This window comes from Capsicum annuum, chromosome 2, assembly GCF_002878395.1.
Source record: "Capsicum annuum cultivar UCD-10X-F1 chromosome 2, UCD10Xv1.1, whole genome shotgun sequence".
In the NCBI taxonomy this organism is placed as follows: Eukaryota; Viridiplantae; Streptophyta; class Magnoliopsida; order Solanales; family Solanaceae; genus Capsicum; species Capsicum annuum.
The window spans coordinates 132,333,439-132,357,089 of record NC_061112.1 but is presented as its reverse complement, the minus strand read 5'-3'; the positions used below and the strand labels follow the sequence as shown (position 1 = coordinate 132,357,089).

The window sequence follows — 23,651 nt, the reverse complement described above, 5'->3', positions numbered from 1 at the left end:
TATAACTATATATATATATATATATATTGTGGTGTGTATATATATATATATGTATTGTAGTATATGTTTTATTTAAAGTAATATATATATTGAATGGTATATATATGTGTGTGTGTGTGCGTGTGCATATATCTACTAAAGTAGTGTATATTTAACGTATAGATGTGTATATGTTTTATAAATTAGTATATAACTATATCTCTCTCTCTATATATATATATTGTAGTGTATGTTTTATTTAAAGTAGTGAATATATTGAATGATATATATATATATATATGTGTGTGTGTGTGTGTGTTTATATCTTCTATAGATGAGTATATTTAATGTATACGTTATGTATATGGTTATAAATTAGTATATAACTATATAACTATATATATAAATATTGTAGTATATATATATGTATTGTAGTATATATTTTATTTAAAGTAGTACATATATATTGAATGGTGTGTATATATCTTCTATAGATGTATATATTTAACGTATCCAAGTGTATATGTTTTACAAATTAGTATATAACTATATATACATATACATATTGTAGTATGTATATACATATATACATATATATATATATATATTTATATATATTATAATATATATTATAATATATATATTATTTAAAGTAGTACATATATATTGAATGGTGCGTATATATGTGTATATATCTTATATAGACGTATATATTAAACGTATACAATGTGCACATGTTTTATAAATTAGTATATAACTATATATATATATATATATATATACATATTGTAGTATATATATATGTATTGTAGTATATATATACGTATATTGTAGTATATATTTTATTTAAATTAGTACATATATATTGAATGGTGTGTATATATGTGTATATATCTTCTACAGATGTATATATTTAATGTATACAAGTGTATATGTTTTACAAATTAGTATATAACTATATATATATATTGTAGTATATATATATATATATGTATTGTAGTATATATTTTATTTAAAGTAGAACATATATATTGAATGTTGTGTATATATGTGTATATATCTTCTCTAGACGTATATATTTAACATATACAAGTGTATATGTTTTACAAAATAGTATATAACTATATATATATATACATATTGTAGTATATATATATGTATATTGTAGTGTATATTTTATTTAAAGTAGTACATATATTTTGAATGGTGTGTATATATGTGTATATATCTTCTATAGATGTATATATTTAATGTATCCAAGTGTATATGTTTTACAAATTAGTATATAACTATATATATATACATATTGTAGTATATATATATATATGTATGTATGTATATTGTAGTATATATTTTATTTAACGTATGACGTATATATCGAATGGTGCGTATATATGTGTATATATCTTATATAGATGTATATATTTAACGTATACAAGTGTATATGTTTTATAAATTAGTATAATATAACTATCTATGTATTGTAATCCATGTATATTGTAGTATATATTTTATTTAAAGTAGTACATATACATTGATTGGTGCGTATATATGTGTATATATCTTATATAGATGTATATATTTAACGTATACAAGTGTATATATTTTATAAATTAGTATAATATAACCATCTATACATTGTAATACATATATATGTATATTGTAGTATATATTTTATTTAAAGTAATACATACATATTGAATGGTGCGTATATATGTGTATATATCTTCTATAGACCTATATATTTAACGTATACAAGTGTATATGTTTTATAAATTAGTATATATATATATATATATATATATATATATATATATATATATATATGTACAGACATACATGGTATATACATATATATTGTAGTATATATTTTATTTAAAGTAGTACCTATATATTGATTTAAAATGAATTTCTAGTGTAAATTAAAAACTTACTTTTAATATATTATTAATTAACTATCATATATATATATATATATATATATATACACACACACATATATATGTATATGTATATTTTGTTGTATATACTTTATTTAAAGTAGTACATATATATTGAATGGTGCGTATATATGTGTTTATATCTTCTATAGACTTATATCTTTAACGTATACAAGTGTATATGTTTTATAAATTAGTATATAAGTATATATATACAGTAGTATATATATATATATATATTGTAGTATATACTTTATTTAAAGTAGTACATATTATTGAATGGTGCGTATATATGTTTATATATCTTCTATAGATGTATATCTTTAACGCATACAAGTGTATATGTTCTATAAATTAGTATGTAACTATATATATATACATTTTGTTGTGTATATATATGTATATTGTAGTATATATTTTATTTAAAGCAGTACATATATATTGAATGGTGCTGATATATGTGTATATATCTTCTAAAGTAGTATATATTTAACGTATACGAGTGTATATGTTTTATAAATTAGTATGTAAGTATATATATATATATATATATATATATATATATATATATTTTATTATATACTTTTTTTAAAGTAGTATATATATATTGAATGGTGCGTATATATGTGTATATATCTTCTGTAGATGTATATCTTTAACGTATACAAGTGTATATGTTTTATAAATTAGTATGTAACTATATATATATATACATATTGTTGTATATATATATATATGTATATTGCAGTAAATATTTTATTTAAAGTAGTACATATATATTGAATGATGTATATATATGTGTATATATCTTCTAAAGTAGTATATATTTAATGTATACATGTGTATATGTTTTATAAATTAGTATATAACTATGTATATATGTTGTAGTATATGTTTTATTTAAAGTAGACAAGTAGTACATAAATATTGAATGGTGCGTATATATGTGTATATATCTTCTATAAGCATATATATTTAACGTATAAATGTGTACATGTTTTATAAATTAGTATATAAATATTTATTTATATATATATATTGTAGTGTATATATATATTATACTATTATAGTATATGTTTTATTTAAAGTAGTACGTATAGTCATATATAATTATATATTTAATGGTATGTATATATGTGTAATTGTTTATATATTTTTTGTAAAAATATATATTGTATATTGGAGTGTATATAGTGTATATTGGAGTGTATATAGTGTATATAATTGTAGTGTATATAGTGTTTATTGGATTTTTTATTTATTTTTTAAACGGGTTTGATCGATTTTTAACCGGATTTTGGTGGATTTGACCAGGTTGGATTAAGTAGGCCGAGTTAGAGTGGATTTTAATTTTTTTATTGTTGAATCCGGCCCGACCCGACCCATCTAGCGCCAAAACCGATCCTCAACCCGATTAAAATAAAAAGGTCAGTTCCGGGTTAACCCGCCCGGCCCGTTTGACACTCCTAGATTCAGATGATTATTTTCTATTGTGAAGAAATATACAGTGTTAGCTACTTATATAGCTATCATATATAGCAGTGTACACCTGTCAACATCTTACCACTCTACTAACTTTTACTCCCTCCATTCTAAATTACCTGTCCCAAATTGAGATGACACATTAATTAAGAAAAATAATTAGTAACATAATTAGTTTATAATAGTGCCCCTATTAAATAATATTTATATTTTAATTTGAAGAAAAAATAATTAATGGAAAGGGTAAAACATATTTTTTTTTTCTTTTCTTGATTAATGAAAAAGGACAAGTAAAATGGAAAATCAAATTATAAAATTTGAGACGGGTAATTTGGGAGGAGGGTAACAAACTTGTAACCAACTTCAAATTACAGCTCATCACCATTAACCGACTAAGATCAAATCACTCACATATTTCTAATAGATTCACGTTTGTATTATAGAGTTTAAATTTTGTATAATGTTAGTGTAAAAAAATCATACTACTAGGTTCATTTGACTTGCACTAGCAAGTAAATTTTTATAGCACGTTTTATATGACAATATGAAAAAGAGTACTAACTTGATATAGCCAATTAAATTGATCCTGCTGTCAATTAGTTATATATAACTATAATTCAATTATGCATTACTATGATTAGCATAAACATGTATTCCTATTATTTTTATTTTTATATGACCCAACGAACAAATAGTTGGAACCAAGAGTTGTTTTGAACTTCTCTTTCTCTTCCAACATTTCATCATCTTTCATGGAATTTATTTGTCATCTGTGTACCTAAAACACATATGTTATGTATGTACCTAGAACTCAATCGACTAATTTGAGTATGTTTTACCCACACTAATCTGATAATTAAGGTAGTTAATCAATCATCTCCTTAATTCTTGTTCAAATTTCAGTACAGAACTTTGAATATTAAAACGTAGACTTTGAAAATTTACAGCAATCTGAATTTTGAATCGCTCATTTGTTCGTTCAACTTCCTGATCGATACTGTCAATGTTTCAGATACAAACTTCATTGAATAATTAGATTTAAGATTGGAACATTTTGACATCAATTTCCATATATTATTATAAAGATATTTAGATGGCCAGAGGAAATGATCTCCTATAACCATTTATAATTTGAAAAAGAAGAAGGAATCTATCTATATTTACATATTATAATAAAGGAGAGTTGTCCAGTCTATAAATAAGTCAAGTGTCATTTTGAGAACTAGTCACTTATCATTTTACGATAAAAAATTATTTTGTCTATTATTATTTCATACCGATATGTATAATAAGAAGAATATTCTCGCCTATAATCAAGCCAAGTGGCATCTTAAAACCTGGCCACTTGATATTTTACCAAAAAACTATTTTGTAAATTAATTAATTATTTTATATTTATTTCATATAACAACTACTAAGATTTTCCCTTAAAATTATTTTTTTGAATTTATATATTTATATTCTATCAAAACTTTTGTGATGATTATTATTCTTAAAATTTGTGATGCCATGTATTAGTTGTTCTAATCTATTGAACTACAAAAGAAGCTACAATTATCTCGAAAATATATTATAACTATCCTAATAGAATGCAATCATTATAGTTAAATTAATTAATCTGAGATAAATTTGACGTGAAAATCAGTTATTATTGATGGATATTATAAAAATAAATATATTTCAAAATTCTTATTAAAATTTTTAAGTTAATAATAGGCTAGGATGATTCCTAATTTACGCCAAATAAATTACTATGTACCAGGTTAGGTTTGGTGATTTCTCTATTTAAATATAAAATTAATTTATTATTCTAGAATTAACTGTTGATATGACAATAAGGATTTTAAATAAAAGTAAGTTATTGAGAAATAAATTTCATCATCGTTAGATTGTAAACTTTCGATAAAATAGTGTCACTAGATAATGAGGATTGAGCTCTATAAACATATATGATAAAAAAATGTAAGAAATATGACTGGGACATCGACCGATTGCACTTTTTTAATCACGATTTGACTTTCGTTCATATTCATTTGATAAATTTGTAGATCTAAATTATTTTTTATCTATATTTTGTTATGATTTTTTATTTAAATACTGTCTGCAGATACTAATACTAATTAAACAAAAAGAAAATGGATAATTTCTTTCATCACTATTCTATATAACGTAAAATCTTTTATTGGTATGTACAACCATATAAGTATATGCTCTTGTCAAGTGCTGCCGATTTTATATTCTGATTTCTGGGAATAAAAGACGTTAATATGTGCCAATTCTTAGAATTGCTAGAAATGTTCTTCACAATAGAAAACGAACAAAAAGACCAAAGGGACAATAACCTTCTAGCTCTAATCTTTGTTATAATCTAGGGAAGCAAGAATATTCTATCAATAGAAGAAGCTGCGCATATATGTTGAACGTTATAAATAATACAATATTATTTGTCTATAAAACACACACAACATTACAAATATACGATACATACGAAGTCACAAGACCTTCTTCCCCTCTACAGTATTCTCTCCCTCAACAAAAACGAAAAAAAAAAAGAAGCAAAAAAAATACATTTTGCTTAGATGGGTGCCAAAAGGAACTTCAATGTGAAGTCGAACAAAACTCATGAGGTGGTAGGGAACTTCAATGTGAAGTCGAATAAAACTCATGAGGTGGTAGCAGCGATATATATTGTCGCTACCAAAGTAGTATATAACTCAAAATTTTTTGGATTAGTTGAATAGTTTGGATCTCCACTAAAAGAACATTTTTCTTTCTTTTTACTTTAGCAAATCCTCCAGGCGGGTGCCTTGGGCTAGTCATTTCATTTTTAATTACTTCCTCCGTTTAAAAATGAATGACGTAATTTAACTTGACACAGAGTTTTAACAAGTAAGAAGACTTTTAATTCCTGTTGTCCTAAATTAAAGTTGTGGCAAATATGCCTTTCTAACTTGTGGTCTTAAGCATGCCATGTGTAAAATTAAAATTTAAATATTGTTAAAAAAGGAAAAGGGTCATTCATTTTTAAACAGATTAAAAAGATAAGTAGGTCATTCTGTTTTTTAAACGGAGGGAGTAATAAATGACAAAGGAAACTTCAAAGAAAAGAGTACAAGCAAACTCGGGCTTACCTTACTATTCCTAACGGTGAATAAGTCACCGACCTTAATAGTTCTTTAATCTCAAGTTATAAATATGGTAATATAATGTTCTTTTTCATGTACAATACTATAATACCTTTCATCCTTCTCATCTACCTAGAACAAGAAAGAAAACATAGATGTAGAATTTCTTCAGAATCAAATCTTTCTGTTGGCTTTTCCAATTCATTTTTCTTAAAGTGGATCGAGAAAGATAACTTTCCACAATTAAATGTCAATAAAGTAAATAGTAATTTGAGATGTAGTGGAGTAATTATTAGAAGATAACGAGAAAAACATATCATAATATAACATGTGTTACAAATTACTTACAAAGAAAAATGACAAACTTTTTCCACTATGACCACTAATATTTCGTGCATTTCAATATTAAAACGCACATGCATAAACACGAACCTTTGGTTTCAGAATTGCCCAAGACATGTATAGGTCTCGGGACGTGCAAAATTATTCCTGCCACAGGACATATAATAGGAATAAGTGGTCTATAGTCTCATCCTGTGTGTGGCAAAGAACCCATGAAATGGACACTGCATACATGGTACCCCACTAATCCACTTCAGTAGCCTATTCATGGTCAATAGTCTCTTTTGAAAGTGTAACCACACATAGAATTTGGCCTTGGTCTTGCATCATTATTAAATCACCATTAGTTCACCTTTACTTGCCACTGTTTTGCTTCTCAAGTTCAACTTACATCATGAACTTCAACCATCATTTTAAGATGTATAATTTAATATTTAAAATTTAAAATCTAAATGAACGAAATCTATACGAAAAATGTTATAAGTTGCAATCTTTCTCATATTAATATGATGAAAAAATACATCGCAAAATGCTGGTCAAAATTCATACAGGTTAACCTCGAGTGTGAAAATACTTTGCTAAGACTCCATTGATGGAGCTAAGAAGAGGAGAAGAATCAAAATTATAACTGCTTCAAAACTTGTTTGTTACAATCAGATTGTTGTGCCTTATATAGCCAACAAAATATCTAATAACTACTTTTCTTCTAGAACACTCTATTTGACAGCTCATTGCCACTCACTAATCATTGTTTAACAACCTCTAACAACTTATACAACTGACTCAGTAATTTGCTCCTAACTAGTTGAATGCCTACTCCTATCAGTATTACACATCAGTAGAACAGATAGTCATGTATGTTCCAAAACACTCCCCCTCAAGCTGCAGGGTGCAGAACATTCAGCACACTAAGCTTGCTAAGTAAGTGGGCATGTTGAGCAAGACTTAGGCCTTTGGTAAGCGAATCAGCAAGTTGATCTGTAGAGTGAACATGTAGGGCCTTAATCAATCCATACTTGATTTTGTTCCTACTGAAATGACAGTCAATCTCAATGTATTTGGTTCTCTCATGGAACACAGGGTTGTTGGCCAGTTGAATGGCTGAATTACTGTCACTATAAACTGAAATGGGGAGGTTGATAGGGACCTTAAGTTCCTGAAACAATCCAACCAACCAAGTGAGTTCTGCAACTGCTGAAGCCATGCTTCTGTACTCAGCTTCAGCAGAACTCCTGGAAACAGTGTGTTGCTTCTTGGACTTCCATGATATGAGCGATTCACCAAAGTGAATAGCATAACCAGTAACTGATCTTCTGGTGTTTGGACAGACAACCCAATCAGAGTCACACCAGCAAGTCAAAGTATTAGCAGGTTCAACCTTTAAACAGACACCTTGGCTAATAGAATATTTTAGGTACCTGACTACCCTAGTAGCTGCTTCCCAGTGAGACTTCTTGGGATATTGCATGAATTGGCTTAGAGTCTGGACAATAAAGTTAATGTCTGGCCTTGTAATAGTGGCATACATAAGCTTCCCAACAAGTCTTTGGTAAGAGGAAATATCAGACAACAATTCATCACCTTGTGCACCTGTTGCTTGATCATACTCAATAGAGGTGAGCCTGGCATTAGACTCTAAGAGAGTAATAGCAGGCTTAGCACCACTAAGACCTGTTTTAGCAATCAACTCTAGAATATACTTCCTTTGGTTCAGAATGATCCCTGATGTTGATCTTAAAACTTCAATACCCAAAAAATCCTTTAGATCCCCCAAGTCTTTCATCTTAAACTGCTGATGCAACTTGATTTTGGTAGCATTGATCAAGGAGGCACTGCTTCCAGTGATTAGTAAATCATCAACATAAACAAGAACTATAACAGTATCATTACCTTGATGCAGGGTGAATAGGGAATAATCATGTGCACTTTAGGTAAAACCAATATCAAGTAAAGCATGAGTAAGCTTAAGATTCCACTGCCTGGAGGCTTGCTTAAGACCATACAAGGATTTGATCAACTTACATACCTTGTGCTCCCCCTGTCTTCTAAATCCTTCAGGCATTTCCATGTAAACTTCCTCCTCAAGATCCCCTTAGAGGAATGCATACATCCATTTGATAAAGATTCCAACCTTTAGATGCAGCTAGTGCAATCACACATCTGACTGTAACCATCTTAGCCACTGGTGAGAAGGTTTCATAATAGTCCAATCCTTCTTGATGGTTATATCCTTTGGCCACTAACCTTGCTTTGAACCTCTCCACTTTACCATTTGCAAGATATTTGATTTTGTATATCCACTTGGAACCAACAGTATTCTTTACTTTAGGTAGATCAACAATGACCCATGTGTTGTTAGCTTTTAAGTCTTGAACCTCTGATTTCATAGCTTTCACCCACCTTTCATATGTTACAGCCTGTTTATAGTGCTGAGGCTCAGTTAAAGTAGAGAAGTTGGATAAATAGCACTGATAAGTTAGGACTCAAATTTTTATAAGACAAGATGTTGGCTAATGGATGTTTGCATCTCTGATTTTGAGAAGTATCAACATAATCATGGATCCACACTGGTGGTTTGCTTGTTCGCGCAGGTCTACTGGAAAAGTGTTAAGGTAGGAAACAGTTATCTTGACATGTTTCTTCATGAGTGGTGCCAGGTGAAGCTGCACTAGGAACTTCAACATCATAAATACCATCCTTTTTAGTTGGAGCTCCTTCAGTAACACTCTCAGTATTTGTTTCATGAAATATTTCTTTATCTGTAGGAATCAAGAAGTCAGTAATATTTTCTCCAGATGAGAAAGCTTGTATATTTTGTGCTGGTGAGAAAGCAAAAGGAAATGTATCTTCATGAAACACAACATCTCTACTGACTAATAGTTTTTTTGAGGTGATATCCAACAGTAAATACCCCTTCTGAGATTCTGAATATCCCACCAAGACTGCAGGTTTGGCCCTTTCTGTAAACTTATCACCTCTTGAAAGGATAGTGAGATAGCACAAACATCCAAATACCCTGAGATGTGACAACTTGGGATCCTTTGAAAACATCAACTGAAATGGGCTCTTACCACTTAGAATAGAAGATGGTAACCTGTTCATTAGATATACTGCAGCCTTTACACATAGTCCCCAATACTTAATAGGCAAGTGAGACTGAAACTTGAGGGCTCTAGCTATGTTTAATATGTGTCTGTACTTTCTCTCTACAACTCCATTCTGTTGAGGAGTGTGAGGACAGCTGGTCTGATGTAGTATGCCCAAGGACTGGAATAATGTCTTACATTGAGAGTTGATAAATTCAGTGCTATTATCAGATCTAATGGTTTTTACCATTATGCCAAACTGAGTTTTAATCATGAAACAAATGTCTTAATGGCCACTATGACCTCAGACTTTAACTGCAACAGGTGCACCTAAGTGTATCTACTATGGTTATCTACCATAGTCAAGAAGTAATACTTGCTGTCAAAAGTAGAAGTTTTATATGGACCCCACAAATCCATGTGTACAAGTTCAAAACATGTAGAGCATCTAGTAGTACTTAAAGGAAATGACAATCTTGTCTGTTTAGCTAGTGGACACACAGAACATTTATTCAAAATGTTTGCATCACTAGGATTCTTCATAATGTCTAAACACTTGAGAACCTGAGCAGCAGGGTGTCCAAGTCTTTGGTGCCATAAGATGCAACTGGAAGTGGAGACTGTTGCAATAAATCTGCTGGCTTTTGATCTTGACTGATTAACACCTTTTGTCTAACCACCACCTTTAAGAATATATAGTCTACCCTCTTGCCTACCAATCCCCTTTACGTTGCCATTGAAGAGGTCTTGAAAGATACAAAAATCAGGATAAAAAGAAACAAAACATAAAAGTTCCTTGGTTATCTTGGAAACAGACAACAAATTGATTGAAGTCTAGAACATGTAGAACATCTTTGATCACATCATCTGCAAAAATGTGAGCTTCTCCAGTGTGTGAGATTGTCACTTTATCACCTGTTAGAAGGTGCAACTTATCCACATGCTTGGAGTCTAATATGGTACCTCCTTTGAACAAGTGTCTATGTGCAGACACATGATGTGTAGCACCTGAGTCTACAATCCAACTGTTAGAACATGCTTTGGACAAGAAACAAGTAGTAATACCTGTCGTATTGACTTGTTTCATATCTGTTGTGTCTTTGTTCAACATAGTCATAATCTGAGTGTATTCTTCCTTAGTGAATGTGTGAGGCTTGGCCTTTGGTGTGTGACTCACTTTATGAATAGAACTATCAGCATCAACTTGACCGGCTACCATAGTTGAAGCCTGAGAAATAGACCTGTGACTAGTGTTTACAAAGTTGTTACCACCATTGTTTGTGGATAGGGTATTACTGCCAGTATACTGTAATCTAAAATTAGAGTTGTAGCCTTATTTCTTCCTGTTCTTCCAGTCATTTGGATACCCTACCAACTTATAGCAATTTTTCTTGGTATGACCCAATAGATGGCAATAATCACACTTTCTGTCTCTATAGTTAGAGTTGCTTTGTCCAAAACCATAATTTTGATTCACTTGCATAGCAAGTGGTTCTGATCTGTCATTTACAGTCATCATACATGCTGAGTGTTGGATTTCATCCTCTATGAGCATAACATAAGCTTGATTGAGAGTAGGAGTCACTCCTTTGAGCAATATCTGTCTTCTAGCTTGGTCATAGGACTCATTCAGGCCACTTAAAAACTGTAAAAGTCTAAGTTGACACATATGATCTGAGTATTCTCTAGACGTAGGGCAAGCACAACTAGGATTTGGCACTAGTACATCATACTTACTCCATAAACTCTTCAATTTGGTAAAATAGGCTGAGATTGAATTTGTACCTTGAGAGTGCATATTAATTTCGCGATGCAACTGGTATATACGCATACGATTCACCTTGTCATACCTCTCCTTCAAATCCTCCCAAACTGCACAAGCATTTGTGGCATAAACAATGCCAGATAAAAGACTCTCACTGACAGTAATCATTATCCAGGAAAGCACAATCGCATTACATATTTTCCACTGCTCATGAAGTTCCTCTCTATATGATTCCTTGCTGCAGGCACCAGTGACAAATCCAAACTTCCTCTTCCCTAAGAGAGCAATACGCATCGACCGACTCCATAAACTGTAATTTTCTGAACCAGTCAACTTGATTGAAACAAGTACAGCACTGGAGCTCTCAGATGCACCAATGAAAAGTGGATCACTTTGATCGATTTTAGGCGCCATGATTGATAGAATGCAGCTGTAATATAAATCAAAATTGCAAAAAAGGAGTTGAAGGCAGAGATTCAAAAAAAATGAAATGCGATCGAAAACACACACTTAGTGTGGAGCTCGTGGCTTTGATACCATGTGAAAATATTTTGCTAAGACTCCATTGATGGAGCTAAGAAGAGGAGAAGAATCAAAATTATAACTGCTTCAAAACTTGTTTGTTACAATCAGATTGTTGTGCCTTATATAGGCAACAAAATATCTAATAACTACCTTTCTTCTAGAACATTCTATTTGACAGCTCATTGCCACTCACTAATCATTGTCTAACAATCTCTAACAACTTATACAGCTTACTCAGCAATATGCTCCAAACTAGTTGAATGCCTACTCCTGTCAGTATTACACATCAGTAGAACAGGTAGTCGTGTATGTTTCAAAACATCGAGAAACGAAATAGTGACAAGTAATAATTAACGGAGGGAGTATCAAAGTTTTGCAAGGTATAGGTAATTCCTAAAGGATAAGCAGTACATAAAATTGTCTGATTAAGCTCTTTGTAGTAGATAAGCAGTAAATGGAATTCCATTAACTATCTCCATAGCACATTCCTTGCTGATCAATAACTGGAGCAAACTCTCATTAATGAATTTAATCATTTACTAATACGTGTGGACCAGAATTTTGGGTAGCCAATAACTTACGTATTGTCAACTGATTCAATGATGGGGATGCTAACACGAAATTCTTAACTTACGTATTGTCAACTGATTCAATGATGGGGATGCTAACACGAAATTCTTTCATACGACCAACTTATAAAACCGTAGAAGGAATAAAATCCTAGTTCTCCAGAAGAATGATGGCAACAGGCTGTACAACCAAGAGGATATTATCAATATTATTAGATTACTAATTACATTTTGAATTTCATTTACTATATGCAACTCAACCTAACGTTAGGTTACACGTTCGGCAACTTGAGTATATTGGTAGATTACTGACCTAATAGATTACATTCATTTGGAATTTCCTTTATAGGCAACTTGACTATATAATTAGATTACTATGCTTATTTATTTTATCATAAGACGTCATTATAGCGTATGTAATTAGTATATCTCACTTTTCTTTTCTGATGCACAACCCAAACCCAAATGTAGTTGGACTTCAATGCGGACACCAAATATTGGGTGAAAAATCCAAAAAAAAAATACGTATTTATTTTTTTCTATAAGAAACAATGATTTCTCAAAGTAAAGAAAATGACGGACTGATAATTTAGAGAGAAATAGGTATTTAGAGAAGTTAATTAGGATAAGGGGAGAATGTCTATTGGTCAGATCGTTGAAGTGACAGTATAATTTTTAAAGTACAATTAGGGGTATAAATGATTTTCACTCCTGAAAATGTTACTTTTCTTTTGACCTAATTAAGATGCATGTGTTCACGTCCTAAAATTGAAGTTACATAAATTTATAGGAGTACTACTTCTCTGTCCTCGAGAAGGACAAAAAGAAGCTAGTTAGAAAATAGGTCAGAGTTTACATTTTTCTTGCATAAACGTTTCATCTCTCTTTTAGAAAGTGCAAGGGGCTTACAAAGAATTACTGATAAAAGATATAGGAGCAATATGGAAGCCCATTCACTTACATTAATATTGCACTTAAACGTACCATGTGAATGAAAACAGAAATAGTAGCGTTAGGCTGACAACTTTTCAAGGATTCTTTATCGATCGCACTATTTCTACCAAATGCATTGATCACTTTGGGCTCAGCCAACGCAAATATATACTCTTACATGGTGTGATAGTATCTACTTTGGATCAAGCCCGTGTGGTTTCCCAAAAGGTCTCACGCCATTAAGAAATGCTGCACTTCATATGTAGCTTTCAATCCTTTCAGCTATTAATATAAGACTTTTGTTCGCGCGGTGTGCAATTAATAATTTGTGTCTAAGTTTAGGGGTCCCCTACCTACCAAGTTTTGGAGAAAGAGGTAAATCCTCAGTTCACATATAGGGAAATAAGAATATTCTATCTAGAGAAGAAGCCACTATGTATGTTGAACATTATAAATAGTACTACTACAATACTGCTAGCTCTCACTCTCTACAACACACACAACATTACAAATCCAAAGGGTCATCAAAAACCTCTTTCCCTCTTCATAATATTCTCTCCCTCAACAAAATTGAAAAAGAGTAGCAAAAAATATATATATATATATATATTAGAAATATTGAGTAGATGGGTGTCAAAATTAGGGAGTTTAACGTGAACGTGATCAAAACTGATCACGTGGTAGCAGCAATGCTACCAATGCAAGAGCATTGTCGTCGTCTACCACAGTCCAATCTTGATTTGCTTTTGCCTCCTATAGATGTTGGAGTTTTCTTTTGTTATCAAAATCCCAATACCTCTGGGATATTGCCAACATTTTGGTCATTTAGTTCAATGGTCAAAGTTCTTAAGGTGTCTTTGGCTGAGACTTTGGTTGCCTACTATCCATTTGCAGGGGAGTTAGTTCAGAATCTTGCTGGAGAGCCAGAAATTCTTTGTAACAATGCTGGAGTAGATTTCATAGAAGCTTGGGCTGATGTAGAGCTTAAAGAGATCAACTTTTATAATCCGGATGAAAGCATAGAAGGCAAGCTTGTACCAAAGAAGAAGCACGGTGTACTAGCTGTTCAGGTACGTACAATTCCTCACTTGCAGTAAATTTAATTTAGACACTTGCAGTGGCGGATGTACGCGTATTCCAGGGGTTCATCCGAACCCCCTTTATCGGAAAATTATACTATTTTTACATGGTAATTTTTTTTTTTTTTATGTATAAATAATAGAGGCTGAACCCCCTTCGACTAGTCCGTATATGTACTACTGAACCCCTTCACTTAAAATCCTGGATCCGCCGCCCCTGGACACTCGTATGCTTTGTTATGGTTGAGTACCTGTTCTTATTAGACACATCTCATTCAAAATCCAAAAGGTTCCGCGTAAACTGGGAAAGAAGGAGTATAACCTAGAAGTGAAAACAATCTACAGTGGAGTTTAATCTAAATTTATGCAAGCTAACCATATTAAAGGTACAGTAATCTGATGATAAGGGATCCGTGTAAATCACTTTAAGACAAAAATGGACAGCCCGGTAAAGGTCTACTTTAAGCAGTCTTACCCTGCAGCAAGAGATTGTTTCCACAGATACGCGCATTTACTCTTTATCTCCTTTTGCAATTCAACAAAAGCTGAACTTCTTGCTTTGCCAGCTACTTCTCCGAACTCTGCTCTTTAATACAGTTTTTCAAAACTTGAACGAAAGTTTATATATTACTTGCATTAAGTTAATTGATATACAGTAAAAGTGTAGTGAATTTTTTGTTTATTATCAATATATAATTTAATATGTTGGAGCTGGTAATATGTAATAGGTTACTAATTTCACTTGTTACAGATAATTATCTATCGATTTTGTTGATGTAAAAAATTTGACTCTTCCTAAATCCATTGCAGGTTATAGAACTCAAATGTGGAGGAGTAGTGGTGGCTTGTACATTTGATCATAGAGTGGCTGATGCTTACTCAGCCAACATGTTTCTTGCATCATGGGCTGAGTTAGCTCAGTCCAAACCACTCTCTCAGCCACCATCTTTCCAACGATCCTTTCTTTTTCCACGGCGTCCATCTTACTACGATCCCTTAATTGATAGCATGTACTTACCAATCTCAGCTCTAAAACAAGAAACCACAATTATTGATCATGATGATCATGTTATAAGTCGAATTTACTATGTTAAGGCTGAAGAAATCAAGTGCCTCCAATCACTAGCCAATTGTAATAACACAAAATTTACTAAACTCGAAACATTCAGTGCTTTCCTATGGAAAACTATAGCCAATGGGATGGAAAAAAGTCAAAGAAACAATCACAAGAACTTCAAGTTAGGAATTGTTGTTAATGGTAGAAGTAGATTGAGTAGTGGAGATGAGGACAAAGTTAAGTTGCTAAAAGGGTATTTTGGGAACGTCATTTCCATCCCATTTGGAGAAAAAAAAGTTAAGGAACTAAAAGAGAAATCCTTAAGTTGGGTGGCAAGTGTAGCTCATGAGTTTCTCGAGAATGCAGTAACTAAGGAACATTTTCTTGGGTTGGTGGATTGGGTTGAGAAGCATCGTCCAGAACCAGCTCTAGCAAGAATTTACGCCACGAATGAAGACTCGCCTGCGGTGGTTGTGTCATCGCGGTTTCCAGTGAGGGAAATTGAGTTTGGATGGGGAGAGGCAGTGTTTGGTTCGTACCATTTTCCATGGGATGGAAAATCAGGATATGTGATGCCAATGCCGAGTCCTAAAGGAAATGGAGATTGGATTGTTTACATGCATATGTTGAAAGGGCAAGTCGATTTGGTTGAGGCTGATGCCTCCAATGTGTTCAAGCCCCTGACTGCAGAATATCTCAATTTGAAGTGACTATTGGTTGTGTATATTACATATACTCAGCGAAGAAGAGCTTTAGAGTAATAAAAAAGTTGTCTCCAAGTGACTTCATAGGTCACGAGTTAAGCTGTGAAAACAGCCCCCAATGCTTACATTAGGGTAGAGTTCGAGCTATAGTATGCTTTCTGCATCGTCCGGTCTTTATTTTTTTTCTAAAAGAAATCTCATATATTCTGAGATTGTTTGAGTGTGTTTGTGTGATGGACGAAATATATTTACACACTCCTTTTTCATTTTATTTTGAAATATCTACTGAGCACATAAATTTGAAAAGAGAAAATTGTGATATATATCAAAAATGTCCTAAGAACTTGTGATTCCGAACGTTCGGTCATGACATTATTATGAATACGATAGCATGCCATTACGGATAAAATGAGAAATTAAAAGTAGAAAGTTTTTAAATATATAAATGTATCATTAGCTTTTGCAAAATTTTAAGACAGCTTGTAACGTATAAACCAACATAGAACTCTCATCTGTACTTAATCTAAATTCTTTTTTAATATGTTGTGTAGAAAGTTAGACTTTAAAAGTTGTCAAAAGAAAAACTTTTTTTAGACAGACTAAAAATAAAAGCAAGAAAACACATTAAATGGTGAGAGGGAATAGTAACTTTTTCTGAATTTGGATTCTTTCCTCTCAGTCAAAGTCAGATATATTTGTATTAAGATCTGGCTGGAGCATCAGATAAGTATTCTTCTTATAAGTATAAGAAAAGAAATTAACTAGATAATCATGGGAAGCTGCCATTTTCTGTTGGTCAACACCAGCTTTCTATCAGTGAATACTTCTTAATTATCAAAGATCCTTACTGTTGTATCTTTTGTAGTAAATAGTACTAATTTAATATTATATTATCAACAAAAACACCATTATTATATGTCCTAGTGTGGATGGACACTATGTTTAGCCATGTAATAAGACTACAGGTGAAGAAACAAGGAGAAAGGAGAATTAACAGTAATAGTTAATGCATTCACAGCCATTCCATTAAAGTACGTTTTTTTCTTTTTTTCGTTATCCGGGAACAAAGAAAGGTGAAGTTTCAATATTAGTTTAACAGTGGCTCCATCTTTCAGGAAATTAGAAACCATCACAGTTAGGCTTTTGTCTTGTATATAAGTTGCAGTAGTCTTTAAAGTTGCAAAAATAGTAGTAATTGTTTAGCTAGATGTTTACTTGTAAATTTTGTCAACTTGAAAGAATTACCGTTGCCCTTTAAATTACAGAGGTATACGTTTCTTTTGCTCTTTATTTGTTCGGATTCTAGCTCAGGTGGCTTTCATTCGTTTTTTGTTTTACCTATTCTCTTTGTGACGTAAAATCTGCTGAAGTAGACCAAACAGACATTTCATGAATCTTTTCAGCATATTATTACATCTACTTTACACTCAGATTATTATAAAATATATATACAAGGAACTCTTTTCCTTTTACCTTGCCTAGAACAATTGTAGTAAAACATTCATCTTGTTAGTTTTTTCTTATCATTGCAGCCAACTCGACAGCCATGTCGCCGAGGTTTTTCAGGATCAGAATCACTTGATTCAAGGAAAAGGCCTCTGAGGCATCTTCTTCTTATTGTTCTGGCAGGTGTAACGCTGAATTCTGCCTTGTGTGCCTCAAATGGTCCTGTTTTCACACCTGAATGAATAGATTCTGAAGGCACACGTGGGATCGACATATGTACACCTGGATTTCTTTCTGTAATGGAACTGTTACACGAAATAGAGTTGTTGCTGCCCTGTACATTGCAATTTACATATGCAGCTATAGTTTGATCCTCCGTAGCTTTCGCATCTTTTGATCTTTTTCCCTCCCCGTCTGTAGTTACATCTGCACTTTCGTCAGGGTTGCTTTTGTATCCTCTATGAATGTGGACTCGCTCTCCTTTTGTGGATGAGTCAGGCCCAAGTTGCATAGATGCTCCTCTATTATCACCTGCAAGAGTTATCATATTCACTGGAGTTTTACCTGTTTCTTGCTTGCCATCTCCAACTGCTACTCTATTAATAACATTTGAGATGTTATCTTTGATCTCTTTGTGTAGGGGAATATGTGGCTCACTAGATACTGCAGTTTTCTGAGAAGAACCAGTAAATATAGTTTTGTTCCTCATTTGAGATGCAGTTGCTGTCGTCTGTCTTCCATTAGAAACAGGGTTCACCAATCTGGGATCTTTAGTAGCCTCCTCTTGCTTCACCGTATCTACTTGAGTTGATTGAACTTGTCTATTTTTTTCTCCAGCACCATAGTTCTTACCTCTTGTCTCGTGCACCACTTCCTTTGTTTCCTGAATGTTGCTAGTTGACTCTTTGAGCATCTTAGATTCACCAGGGATACTGGAAGAATGTGATTTCTCGGATGGTCTTTCTGTAGTGCCTGTCATGGTGGAGGATTTCAGCACTGATACTTCCGAAGGTTGCATTGCCTTGTCTGTGAAATTTACTTTTGCTTCAGAGACATCTGACATGGTTACTTTCTGAGTTTGGAGCTCCATTTCTTCTGGTGGTTCTTTCTTATCCAGAATGGGTGACCGTGCTTGTGTGGATTTGGAAGAAGGCCTTGAGATCTCTTGCAATGATTTGGGTGGTGATGGTGGCAGAATAGTTGCCTGATTCTTTTCATGCATTTTAGTTTTTCCAACAGATGGAGAGTCTGAAGACTCTTGGCTTGCTTTAGTTGAAAGGACCGGGGAAAGCTTGCGTGGTGGGGAGGATGTTGAAGTCGCAGCTGGTGACTGGGGAGTTGAGCGAGATGAAGACGGAGATTGAGACAACCGGGACTTAGTTGCTGTATCAGATGGTGAAGCTGGTGGAGATGAGATGCGGGACTTATTAGTTGCTTGAAGTGGTGATGAGGATTGAGTCTCATTCCTAGATGCCCGATTCTTGGGAGAGGGAGCTGCCCCTGCAGGCCTAAATGGTGGCCTCTGAGCAATCTTCGGAGTAGCGGGGTTACTGGTAGTAGTTTGAGACGTAGACCAAGCTGGAGATTTTGTGGAGGTAGGGTTCATATTAGAGGGTTGAAGAGGGCTTTGGGTTTCACCAGTGGCAGTAGTAGCGCTCGTGCTTGTAGCGGAGGGTTCGATAGGGCGAGGTGAACTAGTGCTGGTGCCGGGTTGCTGATAGTTCTTCTTGGTTCCGGCTTGAGTTGGTGAAGTTTGAATTCCAGGGGTGGTGTTTCTCGTGGGGTCGGGTGGTTGGTTACTAGTTGGGGTTTCACCTGTGGACAGATTGGTCATGTTGGTAGTCGGTGCAGCTGGCTTAGATCCTGCAGCCGAGGGAGTTGCCGGCAAAGGAGCTGTGATGGTGTTGGGTCGAGTAGATGGTTGGCTTGCTGGTTCATCATCTTGAGACCAGGGAAGGCGAAAGCGAAATGATGACCTCCGTGTTGCCATTTAACAAGAATGTTGTTTGTGCAGTACTTTGTTTCTACGGTTTGATAGGAATTGAGCATAGACACTAATATATAAATAGGTTTCCTTTTGATACCTTGGAAGATTTCTGACATTACTTGGCTTCTTTCACCTCTCAAGGAATAACCATGTTTTGGGAAGTCCATGATGGAAGTTACTTTCTTTAGGAGGTCTAGCATTTAAACTATACTTTCTAACCCTTTGACCATTATCCAAGATAATCTAAGATACACTTGCCTATGATGGCCCATCTACAATAGGGCATACCATATTTCCTTGTCAATGATTATAAAAGAGGTCGAGAAAAAAGGAAAAGAAAAAAAAGAAAAACAAGAGATACCTAAATTAGGATCAGATGTCCTCTCCTAGAAGCAAAGCCCAAACCTTAAAATTCATAGGAAGAGATTGCCTTTCCTGACTGATTTGCTAATAATTTCTATTGTTTTTCTTTTGTTATTAGAGAGTAAATTGAGACTGCCTTAAAGTTGTGCATTCCTTCAATTTTATTTACTCTTGGATTTCACAGGCTTTTGAAAGTCAAATTTGCACGAGGTGAAGAAAGCGGGAAAATTGTGTACTTCTTTTAGTTTATATCCTTAATTAATTAGTTATAACCAAAATCATTGTGTTTTATATCCCACGCTGTACTGTATACACCTGTATACTTTAGGAACAAAGTAAACGTTAAGATTACAAAATTTCAGACTTTAACAAAAACACTTTACAAAAACTTGACAATTAGATATCTAAAAACAAAAGAAAGATGGGTGCAACCCGGGTATGTGCTCAAATTTGATCAGTGGTCGATTTCTACATTTCTTTGCTAACCTAATTGGTTATTTACAACTACACAAATCAAAGTTCTGACTGTATCTACTATTTTCTTGTTATAGAGGTGGACATATAATAACTAAAAGAAAAAGTCAAACCATTAGATGCCAAACTTTATGTTCCTTGAATATCACTATTGTGAATTATAAGTTCCCTCTTTAGTGATATTGACTGCTTCCAATTATGTAGGAGTACATTTATCTTGGGATTAAGCTAGCAAATCATAATGCACCTCTAATTTGTCATTTATCTTGGGATTAAGCTAGCAAATCATAATGCACCTCTAATTTGTTTTATATACTATTTCAACACTCCACATAGTTTTCTTAGAACTGTTGTCTTCTTTATTGTGCAGAGGTGAAGACGAAGGTTGATTGGAGTTGGTTCACTTTAAGAGATAGTTTTATACTTTACTAATGTTGTACGCTTATATAAATCTAGGAGTTATAAGTTGACTTGGGATAGTAAATAATAAAGTTTCATCCAAAAAAGCATTTAGCTAAATTCAAAGTGCCATTGCTTACAATATGAAGAAACCTAGTGCAATGTAGCCCAGCATACTGTGCAAAAGAGGGGAGGGGAACAGTACGAATGAAATCTGATAAAAAGGCAGAGTAGATAGTGTAAAAGAAAAAGGAAAGTGGAAGGTCTCAAGCTGTGTTAGCTGGTGAGTCTTCACGATCCCTTTTGACTTTACTTTCTCTGTCGTTTATCCGTTCAATTAATATTATTCTCTTAAGGGGCTATCTTGGTAACAACTTTTGGTGGAACTCGGAACCAAAATGAGCCACAAAATAAAAAAAGTGACTAAAATAGGTTACCTATTTAAAAATTTATTAAAATGGGCTAAATATAATAAATTATTACGTTTTCCACTTTTTTGTTAACGATCAAATAACGGTCAACACGGTTTGTAAAACGTAATAAATTATTACGTTTTACAAACAGTGTTTGTAAAACGTAACAATTTATTACGTTTTCTACAAAAAATAAAAAACAAAAAAAAGTGTTTTATCACATCTTCTTTATGTCAAATCATGCAGTTTATAATAATTTATTACGTTTTACAAACAGTGTTTGTAAAACATAATAATTTATTGTAAGTTGTAATGAATTATTACAACTTACGCCTACCCACATCACATCACTTTTACTTTTTCCCATCATTAAATTTAACCCCCCCCCCCCCCCCCCCCCCCCCCTATAACCCTCCCACCCCACCCCACGTAGAATCCTCCCACGTATAACTCTTCTTGGTTATTGTTGGCTTCTCTATAAGAAGATGATAACTTCTAATATTTATAGTTATATTAGTTATCAATTTTTAGCCACTAAAGATTTTCGATTTAACCGAAAGTAACTAACATCAAAAGAAACTGAATTTTAATTGCAACCAAAATCCAATCCTACTTATATATTTATATATATATATGGAGGGTGTAAATAATAATTTTGTATAATCTTATTCAGTTATCGATTTATCCAATAACCCAATAAAAAAAATTAAAACCGAATCAATAACCCAATAATTTTTTTATAAAATCATTAAAAAATCATTAACCCGATAAACATAAATCAATAACATTTTTATCGGTTTGATTTTTTACACCGGTAACTTAAATTGCGATTTCTTACTTAATAAAAAACGTATTTGTCCATGTGAGTCTCCTCAAAATCTTAATTGAAACACTAATTAATAACTAATATGAAACATTAATCGAAAAAATTAATATCATATTTTTAACACACAAAAAAAATAAAAGAACTAAGCAAAGGAGAGATGGGATGGTACAGTTAGGTGGGGGTGGGGGGTTTACATTTAAATAAGATGATAGGGGCAAGGATGGTTTGGTGGGGGTTGGGGTGGGGTCAAGCTTAGTCTTAATGCCAAAAAAAAAAGGGGCAGGGGCAGGGGCGGTTAGGTTAGGTTGGGGGTAGAGTGGGAGGATTCTACATAGGGTGGGGTGGGAGGGTTATACGTGGAGTGGGGTGGGTTAAATTTAAAAGTGGGAAAAGTAAAAGTGATGTGATGTGGGTAGGTGTAAGTTGTAATAATTTATTACAACTTACAAACACTGTTTGTAGTTTGTAATAAATTATTACGTTTTACAAACACTGTTTGTAAAACGTAAAAAAATATTACAAACTACATGATTTGACATAAAGAAGATGTATAGCACACTGCTTTTTATTTTTTATTTTTGTGGAAAACATAATAAATTATTACGTTTTACAAATCATGTTGACCGTTAATAAAAAAGTGAAAAACGTAATAATTTATTACATTTAATCTATTTTGGTAACTTTTTAAATAGATAGCCTATTTGGTCACTTTTTTTTTCTTATTTTGTGGCTTATTTTGATTCCGAGTTCCTTTTGGTGTCAGTATATCCATTGAGTTACCCAGACAAAAATATTTAGTAAATGAGCAAACTTTGAAGATTGCTGGTGCTTTGCTAACATGGGAGGCGCAAGGTGAAATGTTTGTTGTTATGTGATGTGTTTTTCAGACCATAATGCCATGATGAGCCTACTTATTCACCACAAGAAGGTATCTAACAAGGTTTAAATATAAAGTCATAGAGAGATGATATGCAATCCACCTTAATTAAGTTACATTGCTTCTGAGTGTTTTTCTCTTTGTTTCTTTAAGTAAGGGCATTTTCCCGGATTCATTCTTTACCATTTTCACAGGAAGTAGATTTATTAAAAATGAGTTTATTTTATGATCTGCTTTTTCATAGTCTTCTTTTGAATGACAGGTATTTATGACACACCTT

General features: G+C 32.8%; 2 protein-coding genes across 2 annotated transcripts; one reads left to right on the top strand and one right to left on the bottom strand.

Annotated features, from left to right (window-relative positions):
• Positions 1-13,943: 13,943 nt before the first annotated feature.
• Positions 13,944-16,857, top strand: LOC107854097 (coniferyl alcohol acyltransferase). Its single transcript, XM_016699088.2, has 2 exons — positions 13,944-14,816; positions 15,636-16,857. The coding sequence occupies exons 1-2, from the start codon at positions 14,373-14,375 to the stop codon at positions 16,590-16,592; spliced, it is 1,401 nt and encodes a 466-aa protein (XP_016554574.2). The 5' UTR covers positions 13,944-14,372; the 3' UTR covers positions 16,593-16,857.
• A 1,114-nt stretch (positions 16,858-17,971) lies between these two features.
• LOC107854095 (mucin-5AC) lies at positions 17,972-20,022 on the bottom strand. Its single transcript, XM_016699087.2, has one exon. It carries the CDS (start codon positions 20,020-20,022, stop codon positions 18,088-18,090), a length of 1,935 nt encoding a protein of 644 aa, XP_016554573.2. The 3' UTR covers positions 17,972-18,087.
• Between the last annotated feature and the right edge of the window lie 3,629 nt (positions 20,023-23,651).

Bases quoted from the DNA above. Each gene is read 5' to 3' on its own strand.
- LOC107854097 (XM_016699088.2), top strand. From the start codon at position 14,373: ATGGGTGTCAAAATTAGGGAGTTTAACGTGAACGTGATCAAAACTGAT. The intron at 14,817-15,635 runs GTACGTACAATT...AATCCATTGCAG, and splicing joins ACGGTGTACTAGCTGTTCAG to GTTATAGAACTCAAATGTGG.
- LOC107854095 (XM_016699087.2), bottom strand. From the start codon at position 20,022: ATGGCAACACGGAGGTCATCATTTCGCTTTCGCCTTCCCTGGTCTCAA.